This window comes from Leptosomus discolor, chromosome 5 (genome assembly GCF_034619465.1).
Source record: "Leptosomus discolor isolate bLepDis1 chromosome 5, bLepDis1.hap2, whole genome shotgun sequence".
NCBI classification, from domain to species: Eukaryota; Metazoa; Chordata; class Aves; order Leptosomiformes; family Leptosomidae; genus Leptosomus; species Leptosomus discolor.
In genome coordinates, this window is record NC_141395.1 from 28,751,139 (window position 1) to 28,763,952 (window position 12,814).

The 12,814-nt window shown below is 37.6% G+C and overlaps 1 protein-coding gene across 3 annotated transcripts in view; it reads left to right on the forward strand.

Moving 5' to 3' along the window:
- Positions 1-12,814, forward strand: part of PARD3B (par-3 family cell polarity regulator beta) — a 422,752-nt gene that overhangs the window by 17,452 nt on the left and 392,486 nt on the right. For all 3 annotated transcript variants that reach the window (XM_086465416.1, XM_086465413.1, XM_086465414.1), the window contains exon 2: positions 9,614-9,715. In XM_086465416.1, coding sequence (XP_086321542.1) covers positions 9,614-9,715 — 102 coding nt within the window. The remainder of the gene's footprint in view (positions 1-9,613; positions 9,716-12,814) is intronic.

A 12,814-nucleotide genomic window follows, 5' to 3' on the forward strand; every position in this document is an offset into this window, starting at 1 on the left:
GTCTCATTCTATAGACTAAAAAGAAACTGCTTTTTGATTGTCAGCTGTGTCTGGCTTCACTCAGTAGTCCCCTTGACTTCAAAGAAAAACAAGGGTAGATTTTTCTGCCCTTTCCCAGGTGGGTAACAGCTTTTCTGTCAGAAATCCATGGTACTCCACAGGCCTTATGCATGAACTGTTTAGTTGTCTTTGTTTTGCTCTTTCTTTTGATCGCCAGCAAGGCAAACAGTATGAGCAGACTTCACAAAAACTGCAGATGTGCTGAGATAAAACCAACCTTAGTGACAAAGATAAATTTGTTTCTGTACTGACCTGATCTGGTTAGTGTCCCTGTTTTGACATCAGGTTTTTAGCACCTTCAAAGACAGAAACTTTTAAAACTGAGTATTTAAAGTGATGTTATGTAAAACTATTTTTTCGGAGGACTTCTTTCCTACTTCGTAGTTGCACCATTTGGCTATATCACATCCAATGATGACTTAAGAAAAAAATTGGGGGAAGGATAACTTTTCACAACTAGTCTTGGAAGATAAAGTGAATGAAACTAAACAAAAATTTAATGTGTGTGTAAAATATATAAAATGAGATTTATTTTTTTTTAAAAAATTGCTTGTTTACATGGAATAGGTTCCCCTGCTATAGTGTAAAAGCAGGTCTTCTGAAGGTGGGGCAAATTGTGTTGTTTTGAAAAAAATCTTTGGTTCAACTTATACTTGAATGTTTAATTTAGTCCTGTTAGGAGGAATAAATCTTCTGTGATGTCTTACTGTGTGGAGAAAACTTCCTAACCATTCTGAAAATCAAAATGCATGCTTTGGCCAGAAATAAAGCATCATGGATATATTATTTAGACTGGCTTTACATCCTGTGATCTCTCATTTTGTTTCCTGTGTTGAAATCAGGACACATAAGCAGACATAAACCAGGCACAAATGGGTCAAGTGTGTCCTTCTCCAGTAAACACCCATGTTAAAAAATATTTTTGATCTTTTGAGCGGTTCAGGTTTTTTGTAGTTGATGTGTTTTTTTTAATCTTTGTCAAAAGATGGTCCTTGATACTAGTTTGCAGCCATTTTTTTTTTTTTTAAAGAAAGTACGGATTTAAGGATTCTTCAGTTACTTTTTCCTGTATGTTCCTTGTGCATCTCCCATCTTGTTTGTTTTGAGAGTCTAACTTGAACTTGGAAACAGTTCAGTACGCTCTAACTGTTTTATGTGAATTAATAAGGGAGGCTTACTGAGGAGAAATTTTAGATAGTCGTCTGCTAGTGTTTTTAGGATGATGTCATGCTCAATAGTTATGTTGTAGTGTAGTATTTTAATTTTCTTGAGGTAGTTGGTCTAAGATTTCTTAAGTTACTGTTAGGCAGAAACTCATTTGAAGAGGCCTTCATGTAGCAGGCAGTGGTGTCCTGTCTTAGCCTGATGAAATGTGCAAGATCTTTGTGTTTGCTTCAACTATGTACTTAAATATGTTGCAGTCGTGTGATACAGCCTATAATTTCAAAAGCATTTACTCAAGTAATTTGTTTAATTGGACCTCTTCTTGCAGACAGGGAGGCGTGAGAGAGCAGCTCTTGCTGAGTTAGGAGTGCTACAGCTATGAGGTGGGTCTCTTCATTAGCAGATGCCTTCCTAGTAGGAAGCTGACATCCAAACACTGTTCAAAATGATGTCACTGTCAATATTGTGAGTTTTCTTACATTTCTTGTTTGCTTCATTTTATGGCTTGTGGTAAAGAGCACTTTCAGGGCTGTAACTGTATCAGCTGGAATGAAAATACCCATGCTATCTGTGAATACTGGGGAAAGGGAGGCGAAGGTATGTTTTGGTAGGGGGGTTGAAAGCTTGTTAGTCGGTCCTGCTGAATTTACTGTTAAAAGTGAAGAACTTCATCTTGTGTGTACTTATAAGTCTGCTTGGAAGTAACTTCTTCCTGTTCTTCGTCACCCCCCAGTTAAGGAGGATTTCCTCGTTTAAGATCCTTTTTTAGGTGTCTTTTTTTTTTTTTTTTTTTTTAATAGGACTTTGTTTTATCTGAAAGGCAGATTAGGAAACACCTTTTACAGTCACCTTTCTAGGACTATTTCTACTGTATGGCCTTCTGTGTTTTCCATAGTTTTATTGCTGGATGCTTAAAAGCAGTTTATTTCTGAGCAGACTACCTTGTGTCCTTTGCCCTTGCCTCAGCTTTCATTTCTGTCTTTTGAGCTCAATCAGTATACATCTTTTTCTTGAATATTACTGATTTGGGGGAATGTGTGTCACTTCAACTGGTAGAAGGATGTAAAGAAGTTTTATCTTCTCCCTTGCATCTTAAAGCATTTTCACTTCTAATGCAAGCAGAATCAGAGTTTTGGTGAAGGAGGACAATACTGTGGAATATATACTGAATCTCTTACTATCTTGCTGTGCTGTAATGTGATTCTATTCATTGTATTATCTTCAAAGTTTCTTGAAAGTTTCTTCTACTTTGGAATTTCTACCTAGAAACTGTTAAAAATATCTTGTTTAATTTTCTGCAGTTGAGCTCTAGACCTAAAGACAATGTAATTAATTCCAGGTAAGAATTTATTTTCAACAGTGAGACGTAGAAATGTGGTTTGTAACTTACTCCGTCGTACTGTAATGCAAACTAAACTCTGGAAGCTTCCTGAGCAGTGAAACCTAAATGTTGCTTTTTTTCTCTATTTCCGGAAGTTTGCAAAAAGAAGACCTAATTTACACTGAGTTGGCCTTCATATAGGGAGCCTTATTTGGATCTGGTCAGTGCTAGGACGTGCTAAATTCAGTGAATGTCTGGAACAGACTTAGCCACTTGTGCAGAAAGCTGTCTTTGATTTTTACAGAAGCTTCTTGTGTTTGTCTTTATTCTGTAAAAACGCCATCTCTGCAACATACAATATTGTTACAGAAATGATACAATTCTACAACTTCAACTGTCTTCACCTGTGTGAACGTAGTTCTTTGCCTGCTAGGAGGATGGGGTGTGGTACACTTTTGTAAGGGTTTCTCTTAGGTGATATAAGGACGTTCAAGTGCCTGTACCTTGTGTTGCTGCTGAGATCTAACCATTCAGCTCTAGATGGTTCTTGAGAAATCCCTCTGCTGTGACTGAGGAATATTTAACAACTAGCAGTGATAATATGTAGTATGCAAACATTTGCTTCCTGATCAGCTGTTGATTTTGGGAACTCAGTATTCATATTCCCATAAAACCAGAGCCCTACCTCTACTACAGCTGATGATAGCAGGTCCAGATACTGGCAGTTGAAATGTGATCTGACTAGAAGTACCAAATCAGGCTTGTTTGGAAGTGGTTATGGTAAACAAACAGCAAATGCTAGAGGCTGTCCTAATTTAGTGATAAATTTTGAGAAGGATTTGGAGATGAAGTTTGAGGCTGTGACCAGTCTCATCCATCTGTTCCTTTCCAACTCCCTTTTTGTACTCTACTCTGCAAGCTGTGGTTTCAGAGTAGCTAGTACTTAGTGCTGTTTGGCTGTGGGTAACAATACCTCATGTAACCTTAGGGTGCTTATGGAAATCATTAAATACTTACATTTGGCAGGTAATAGATCATATTGCAATCTACAATCTAAAAACAGTTAAATGGTAGAATATCTCTCTTATGGATCTTAACCTAAAATATCCACTTTGTCAGGAAATGTGTTGTGATTGTGGATGTTTAAGCCTTGTTTTTACACTGTTTAAATGACAGAAAACAATGCAGCCAGAGTCCAGTCCTTCCCCTCAACTTTGACCTAGCATTTCTTCTGTTGCTGTGGAACAGGCATATGTGACTTCTATTTTCAAAATACATCTTCTTTCACGCTGTGTTTCATTGAAGTCTATTTGCCCTGGTGAAGCAATAATGTGGAGGTGCTTCTAAAATACCAGCCTGAGAAGTAATTGTGGGAGGAGTCTAAGTCATTCCTACTTCTGAGGTTTTCAGTGCATCCTATCTTTACCATATTTAAATTAAAAATTCCAGGATATGGCTTGCAATTAATTTTATGCGTTTTGCACAGCACAATTGAGAAATCATTGTGGTGTTGTTTATTTTATTGATGGGCCTGCTGAAACGTATTTAAACTTATTAGTATTCTCTTGCTTATTAACAGTCTGAAATAGACTATATGAACTGCAACACTTACGAAGTACATGGCTTTAGTTTTCAGAAAAGTAGACTGACACTTTCCTATTCAAGTTTGGAACAAACATGGTGCTCCAGGTTTTTGATATGTTAAAAATGTGTATCTATAGATGTATATAAAACACTAAAAATAAATGGGAGTGTCTTTCATTATAGACTGATTGGTTTTTCACTTGAATTTGTGTGTGTTTGACTGAAAATAAATGCATAGAAGAATTCTTGAACCTATTTTAGACTATTTGCACACTGAAGGTGTTGCATTATGTGGCAACAGTTAAGTTAGGATTCTGTGACAACATTGGTGTCAAAACCACTTCTTAAAATTTATATCACTTCTCTGCCTACGTTGCACTTGTGCGTTCATGTGACCTGGCTTTAATTTAACATTTGGTAAATATTTGCATAGTAATTCCTAAAGTGTTCTCCCACACATAAAGGAAATGATGATAAACAGCTTTTAAGTGGCTTGATGTTAAACACAAACATGACTTGCAGCCCTAACGTAAAATGTGCATTAGAGTGACTGTTCAATATTCATTTGGGAAGTGCTGGTATGTGTTATACCAGATAACTTATTCATACTTTTTTTTTTTTTTTACAGATTTAGATGTTTCTGTTGTATACCTCAGCAAAACTTCTGCATAAGGGTTTTATGCTGTGCTGTAAGAGAACTTCTTCCCACTGGCGCTGTTAGGATTTTTAGAACCATTTTGAAGAAAAACGTTGGACGTGTTTTCTCCTAGATGACCCTGCTAATAGGAGAGCGTTTAGGAGCACAGATAGACCATAGCCATGCTTGAATGCTGCCCAGAGCTTCTAGGCTGCCATTAGTGTTTTCTTTTCACAAGACACTCATTCTTTTGTTTTTCAAAACTAATCCTTTCTTCTTGAGCATGTGAACTTCCAGAGATGATGGTTAAGAACATACTGTCACTCATTAGAAGAGGACTTTAATCTCAAACTAGAAAACTAGAACGTCTCAGTGAAAAGTAGTTGTCCTAGCATTTTAGAATACAGTTCTTACCCCATTTTTGCTCAGGGAGAAAACTACCAAATACAAAGCAAAAAATTGCAAGTGTAATCTCATCCTGTGTTATTTATAAACTTGAAAGCAGAAAATGGTGGATTTTTAACAGGTAAGAAGTGTTACTTCATTGAAACAAACATATGCAAGCTGGGATCAACCCTTCACATGCGTGACATTGCAACAGCCTATCGCCTCTGTTACCAGTGTTACTGGGTTCTGATTTTCCTTTTAGACCTTTCAGAAAATGCTGTAGAAGCAGAAAAGCTATCTGTTTTGCAAGAACTCCAGTGACACAGTTTATAAAGTTACCTTGTTACTTTGGAAATGCAGTCTCCTGCCTAGCAGTTTTCGAACATATGGAAACCTGAAGTGTTTTCAAGGCTCTGTGCGATTGTTGTTACTAAAATATAACAAACTTACAGACAGACCTTCCCTTTCTAAGGAAAGTTTTGATTTCTCTGGTGATGATTCTATCTTGGATGTACCACAGTAACTTTTCAGACCTATTGTACTCCTTTTGAGCTTTAAATAAAGTCTAAAACATGAGTGTGTGCATGTGCATATGCATGCACATTCATTTTTCTTCCTGTTACTATCCCTCCCTTACTCATCATGTGGATGAAATGTGTTTTGGACTTAAGATCTTATACTCTTACATCTGCTGGTAGTTAATGGTTTGTGTTGTATGGCAAGTTAGCTAAAATATAGGTGCTTTATTTATTGAAGCTGTCTGGACTCTTGGTGGGAGTAAAGGAGCACAGAAGAAATTGCTATATAGATTTTAGGGTTTTTTTATGTAGACTCTTTGTATCCTGCACATGGCAGTGTTTGGAGTTCATCCAAAGAACAGAAAATGTTCTCTAACTTTGAAATGTCTTTGGAGTGGGTGAGTGATTTTGCTGGTCAGATGAACTGTTGTTACTCTGACTGTGCAGAGGGTATTTCCTCCAACTAGGCTATCTAGCAGTAGTTACTCTTTGCTTCATCAAACAAATCTATAAAAAGCATCTCTTCCCCCCGCTCCCCTTAGTAGTTGTTTTTACTTTCAGGGATGAAGTTCTGATTAAGTTTGTAGAAGCCAGTTTTACATTTGTATTTCTGAAATAGCAAGTGTTCAGTCTTGTTGTAGCCTCTGGTGTAATTGGGGAGTCTTTGAGATCAAAAGGTCATAGTGGCTTCACACAGTGCGTGTACCTGAGTCATAGTGTGTTTGGGAGCAGTATCTAAACTGTTAAGTGTTTTTCCACTAAGGAAACTATGTGAATCCTAATCTTTTTTTTAGTGAGTGTATTTCAGTGTGAATTGTTACTCCTTTCTTTGAAAGAATCTAACATTGTCTGCCCTTGCTTCAGAAGATTGGTGACGAATGGCATCTTCTGTTCTCTCAGACTGATTTAGAGACTACTTTATCTTGATATGGCCACTAACAAAACCATTAAATTGCTGTATTTGTTGTGGCCCAAAGTAAAAGGAAGGTTAGGAATTCGTTAAGCTTAATGTACTTTAGGGTAGCTGTGTGTCTTGAGCTTGTTTCCTGCGAACTTGCTGCATTCTGTTTGGACAGTCGAGATTTTACACTCCTTTTTTCTTTGTTTCTTTTTCAATGACACATCTGGGTTGGTGCAGCTACTGAATCTCAAACAGAAGTGAAAGTTGAAAGCAAAATATTCCAATCAAGTTTATTTTTTTTGTATCAGCTTTATTCTGTCTACAGGACACTTAAACAGCATAATACATATAACAGGTTTTAATATATCTTCAGAGAAAAATGTTAGCTGCAGAAGTTTGTGTAATTAAGAGGAGTGGTTTTCAAGTATGCTGTTTTAGTGTTACTAACTATGGAAACCTTTTGTGATTGCATTAGTTAAAAGGTTCAGGAGTAACATCTGTAGCTACTAGTGCATTCCAGTTTGAGAGAATCGTATTTTGTGAGTTTATTGGTAGGGTCAAGTGACACTCATTCACAAGGCTTCTGCATTAGGTAAATTGTTTGTTGTAAATTAACATGCTTGCTTGTTGCACAGAAATCCTCTCTGCCTTTTTGTCTTAGAATTTTGTGGTTATGGTAAAAATACTTAAACCATGCGCTTTAAAATAGAGCATTGAGCTGTAATAGTTGTCTACACTTCATCACTGCAGAGACAAAAACATGGAAATTAATTTTCTTAAATTTTGGACACCTGATACCTAGAATGAACAAATATTTGCTGTTTCACAAATGGGTGGTTTCAGTGCGAAATGAAATAACTGTAGTTAGAATTAAATTGCAGATTAAATAGACATGTTAAAAATAGATATTTTATCTCCTTAATTGGGTGGTTTTCATTTGGCCATACTGTACCTCAGGTACGCTTAAGAGGTGCAAGGTGGTAAAAAGGCTGTGGGTTAACTTAAGGCAGCTAAGCCCCACACAGCTGCTTGCTCACTCCTCACCCTCCTCCTGGGGAAGAGAATCATAAGGGTACAAGTGAGAACTCATGGGCTGAGATAAAGACGGTTTAATAGGCAAAACAAAAGATGTGCACACAACTCTGCCCACCCCACCTCACCTGCCTTCCTTTCTCCTGGCTTTATTGCTGAGCACAGGGCAGCTGTCCTGGCTGTGTCCCCTCCCAGCTTCTTGTGCACCCCCAGCCTATCTGTTGGTGGGGCAGTGTAGGAAATGGGGAAGGCTTTGATGCTGTGTAAGCACTGCTCAGCAATAGCCAAAACAGCCCTGTGTTATCAATGCTGTTATGGTCACAAATCCAAAACGTAGCGCCCTGCAAGCTACTATGAAGAAAACTAACTCTGTCCCAGCCCAAACCAGTACGTGTCTGTGAAAGAATTGAAACTGAACTGTGGAAGCTTAGATGGGTCAGAATAGGAAAAATGCTTTTAGAGTCCACCGGCGAAGCTGATAGTGGCATGATGGGCTGACCTGTTGGCAATGCTAGGGTGATTGTGGTGTGAGGCTTTTTGGTTTGGTTTTTTGATTGCTGCCTGTTGATGATAGAATAAAAAAGAGGCCTCATCCAATTGATCCACATCTGTACCTTTGGAATTACCCTGATTTATTTGCTGTCTGCATCAAGTTGGCCAAAGTTACAAAATGCCCATAAACAAATATGGAGTGGAATAACCCTACTTCTTAGGGACTTCATTACGTGGAGAATATCCGAACTAGAGATAAGGAACTTGCTACTCTGCATAGTGTGTCTATTGTGCTTCACTTTGCTTCTGAGAACTGTGATCTAATTAGACTTGACAAGGAAGAAGGGATTGCAGATATAGATGTAATATAAATAGAATCAATGGGATTGCCTGTTGCACATCAGCAGTGCTTTTCTTTGTCCATTTCTGAAACCTTTCTCAAAGCTACATGTGTGCATGCTAGTTTCTTGACCCTTAATTTTAGCATTTGGTCTCCATAATATTTGATGGAGGACTCATATGCTTTGTAATCTTAACTAATGTTTCTTTTTTTCAGTGTGCTGTAGAAGGTGTGCCAATTCAACGTTTGTCAATGCTGGTAACACAGTACTCAAATATGTTACTGTGACTTGATGAGCTGCCGTGTGCCTGTTAAGCCCCAATAGCTGGCCCTAATGGAATAAATGTTCAAATGTTAACTTAGGCAGTTCAAACATAACTAGCATTTAGCCTGTCCCCCTTGGAAGTTATGTGTAAACAGGTAGCTGGTATGGTTTGAGGGTACTGGTTACAGGCTGTGTGACTGCTCCCTGATTTGTATTTCACGTCAGGAGGAATCTGCTGTTGAGCAGTGTGCTCTGAGCGTTTTGGCTTCAGGGTCAGTGGAATGATGGCTAAGGTCCCAGTTACTGAAGTAGTTAATAATATATGAGGAAAGTATTAGTTTTGGAAAACCAATGTGATCCCAGTTAATACGGTACACAATGTTGCATTGGAATTTGAGAGCATTTATTTGTGAAAACAAACTGGGATTTATTTATTCTGTTCATTTGTTTTTTTGCCACAATATCTCGACCTACCTCTTCAGAGAAAGAAATGATGAAAATATATGTATATACCCCTCACCCCAAAACTGTCAGGAGTGGTGTTTGTCCATGTATATTTACATGTGTGTGCTGATAATAACCCAAATATTCCACCTATAAACTATTGTAAAATGAAAAAAGTTTCGTTTGTACTTATTTTTTATTAACTATTTAACTTCAGTAAAGAATGATAAGGAAATGGAAATGTACATTCTGAAGATCTTTTGCATAGTGTTCTATAGGTAGCATCTTGTTATGAGTCTCTAGTTTCCGTTCTGTCTCTCAGTTTCAATTTTGGATAGTGTCTCCAAGCTTCTGCCTCATGATTAAAGAGGGAAATGGGTGGCAAGCAGACGGGATACAAAGCTGCTTTGTGTGATAGCACTAAAACTATGCAAGGTTAGGTTAAGAAGTCTTGTGTCTGTCTTATAGGATCCATCTTCCTGGGTAAATATTCACCACCTGGAGTATACAGATGGAGGAATCCTGGACCCAGATGATGTGCTGGCAGATGTTGTGGAAGACAAGGATAAGGTAGAACTTGGATGAAAATACTACTTTTGCTTTTTGCTATGTCTCTTCAAATAACTAATGCTGTTGTCTCATTTCTTGGACATCTGGCAGGTGAAATGGGTGTTAAATATTCTTAAATTAAACACATCTGCCCATAGGTGCTGTAACTTTCTGTTTCTGGAATAGAACTGGAGCGGGAAGAAAAAAAGTGTGGCCGAAGCAATGAAGATAATCAGAGGAGTCTGGCAGTTGATTTAGGACTTAACCTTTTCAGGCAGTTCTGTGTTTCTTTTTATTGCTGTATGAAAATAGAGTTGTGAAGGAATGTGAGTTTTGCCAGACTTTTTTTTTTTTTTTTTTTCATGCCACTTAAAATATCTTTTATAATCTCTTCCTTTGCTTAGAATTCAGGTTTTTTGAGAATCATTCAAATGTCATGGTTGAATATGTGTGACAAAATAAACAGACAAATCCTGTGATGACAAGAACAGCTGCTTCAACTGTGTTAAATTTCAGGAGTTCCTGTGGTTTGCTACTGAAAGTCTAAGCATGCCAGTTATTAATTTTAAAAGCTATGAGGCTCTGACTTTCAATTCAGGTAAGATAGATGTCCTTTCTGAGTAGAGAAGTAGTAGCTGCAAAGAAGCCACTTTTAATATTTTTGTAATTATCAGGAAAACTTAGTTTTGTGAAACTTATTGGTGACTTATTTCAGCATAGAGGAGGGGGTATAATTTATAATACTTTGCTGTTTTTTTTCTTTCTTATTTTCTTCATAAAATCAGAGGAGAAAATAGATCTGGTGACTTGAAACTGAAGATCCAAATATGGGCTATGCCTGTACTTTCAGAAAAATAGCTTTGTCTATTTACAGTGCCGTATGCTTGGTGACTTAAAAAATAATTTTGTACCTTGCAAACAGAAATGCTGGTTTTGTACACTGTTGATTCTCCAATGACTTAATACAGCATGCAACGTTTTGCTTATGATTAATGGGATACTGTTTCTTAGTACCTTAGAAAATTGTATAAGGTGTACGTCAGTGTCATTTTGTGGTGGTTTGTGTGGGAATTCTTTAAAAAAAACAATGGAGCTCTGTTTGGTATTTGTTCTTTTTCTCAAACTTGTGTTTCTTGCTTGTCCGTATTTCTGAAAGTGTACTTAAACACCCTAAGACTTCTTTCCAGTAGTGTTTGGAGACTGAAGACTGGGTTCTGAGGATTGACGCAGCTGTATATAAAGATAAGATGTCATAAAATGAGATATTGCATCAAAGAGAAATGTGTTACTGCTCTTATCAGTTAATTAACATGTCCACCCAGGATTTCCTCTATTTGAAGTCTGGTACAGGAACACTTATGCAAATATGAGCAGTAGTTTGTAGAATATTTGATATACCATCCAGTTTTTAACTTGTTGCAGAAGCCTTTGCTATACTTTATGGTGGGTGTTACTGGTTGAGTATGTGTTGCTGATGAAGTTTCTATTCCATACACAGCTGTAGGTTTAAGCATCTTCTGTTGAATCAGTGCTAGGTGGGACTCTGTTGTTCTCAGGCTACCTTTAGGAGAAAACACTGGAAAACCAGGATCACTTACTGAAGTGGTCTGGGATGGTTTAGGAATATAGCAAACTCTTCAGTTTCTCTTCCTGTGATGTCTCAGTTACATGTGATGCATCATGACCGTTTTCTCTTCTTCAGAAGTCCTTGGTGAAACAGCGATAAGTAAGACTTACTGAACAGCAGCGGCTGCAGTGACAAGTCAGATTTTTTGATTAAACTAGAGGAGAAACATGTAAGGGGACTGCTGGTTGAGAGGTCAGAGAATTCTTTCATTTGAGAGTGGAATTGGGCCATAGCATGTATTAAGGAGCTGTCCATACTGCCTAGTTAAAAGGTTTGGTACGATCTGATAACAAAGAACCAGCCCTATAAGACTTACAAATATTTTTAATAGTTTTATTGTGGCCTGTTAGCCTTTGAGCCTTTGCCACTGCTATGCCACACTGAGAAAATTGGCTAGGGGATCTTTAGACTTTGCAAAAAGAGGAGGACATATTTAGATCTGATTGACCTGGTATTTAATCTGGTGTTTAAAATCCCTAAATAGATGAAAGAATTTTTGGTATATTTATCTGTGCACCGATTTCTCTTCGGTTATCTGTTTGTGTGGTAAATGAATAGGCCACACCTTTGTTGCTCCCTTGTGCTTGTCCTTTTCTATGCATCCAAGCCAGTAATGCAGTCTCCTGTGAAATCAGTCACTCCATATAAAAACAAGTGTTGCAATTAACCTCAGTGCCTTTAATCAAAGGTGTATTTGACATTGCTGACCATCAAGCTCCTCTTTAGTGGCAGAGGAAACTAGCTGATGCGTTTTTAAGGGTTAATCTGCTCTAGATCGTACTTTGATAGCAGTAAATTAGCACAGTTCCTTCAAAGGAATATGTGCTTGCTAATCTATTGAAATTCTTTCACTGTGGCAACAAAACAGTGAATTGGAGAGTGCCACCAGATATCATTTATTTGGAATTTCAAAAGCTTTTGACAGTCCTTAACAATAGACTGTTAAGGAGGCACAACAGCTCATGAGGTAAGCAGCAAGTGCTGCGTGGGTCAGTAAATGATTGGGAGGGAAGAAAAAGATGGAATAAACGGTCAGTTTCCAACATTGTGATGGCACTGGGATACATAATGCACACTTTTTTGGAGGGGTAATGTTTTCAAGCTCTGCTTATGTTAACTTCATGGTTTCCTCTTGAACTCAAAATTAATCAAGATTCAGCAAATAGTACAGTGGATGATATTAATTGCGGTTAACTGCACAGTTATGCATGTTGGAGAGGGTGCCTTGTTGCATTTGCATGGAGTGCAAAAAACAAGTCTAAATTCGTGTTGTGTGCTTGGTAACATGTGTCATGTGAAAATGCTGTGGAAATTCTTTGTGGTGAGAACTCCTCTTGCTACCCCAGCAATAATCTGTGGCCTGAATTGTATGTCAAAGCTAGTGTTGAATAGTTTTAAAATAGTTTGTCTTCACTGAATTATCTAGCAAGCGGTTTGTGTCCCGATTACTCTAAATGATGGGTATAATTACTTAAAAAAACCCCAAATTTTGT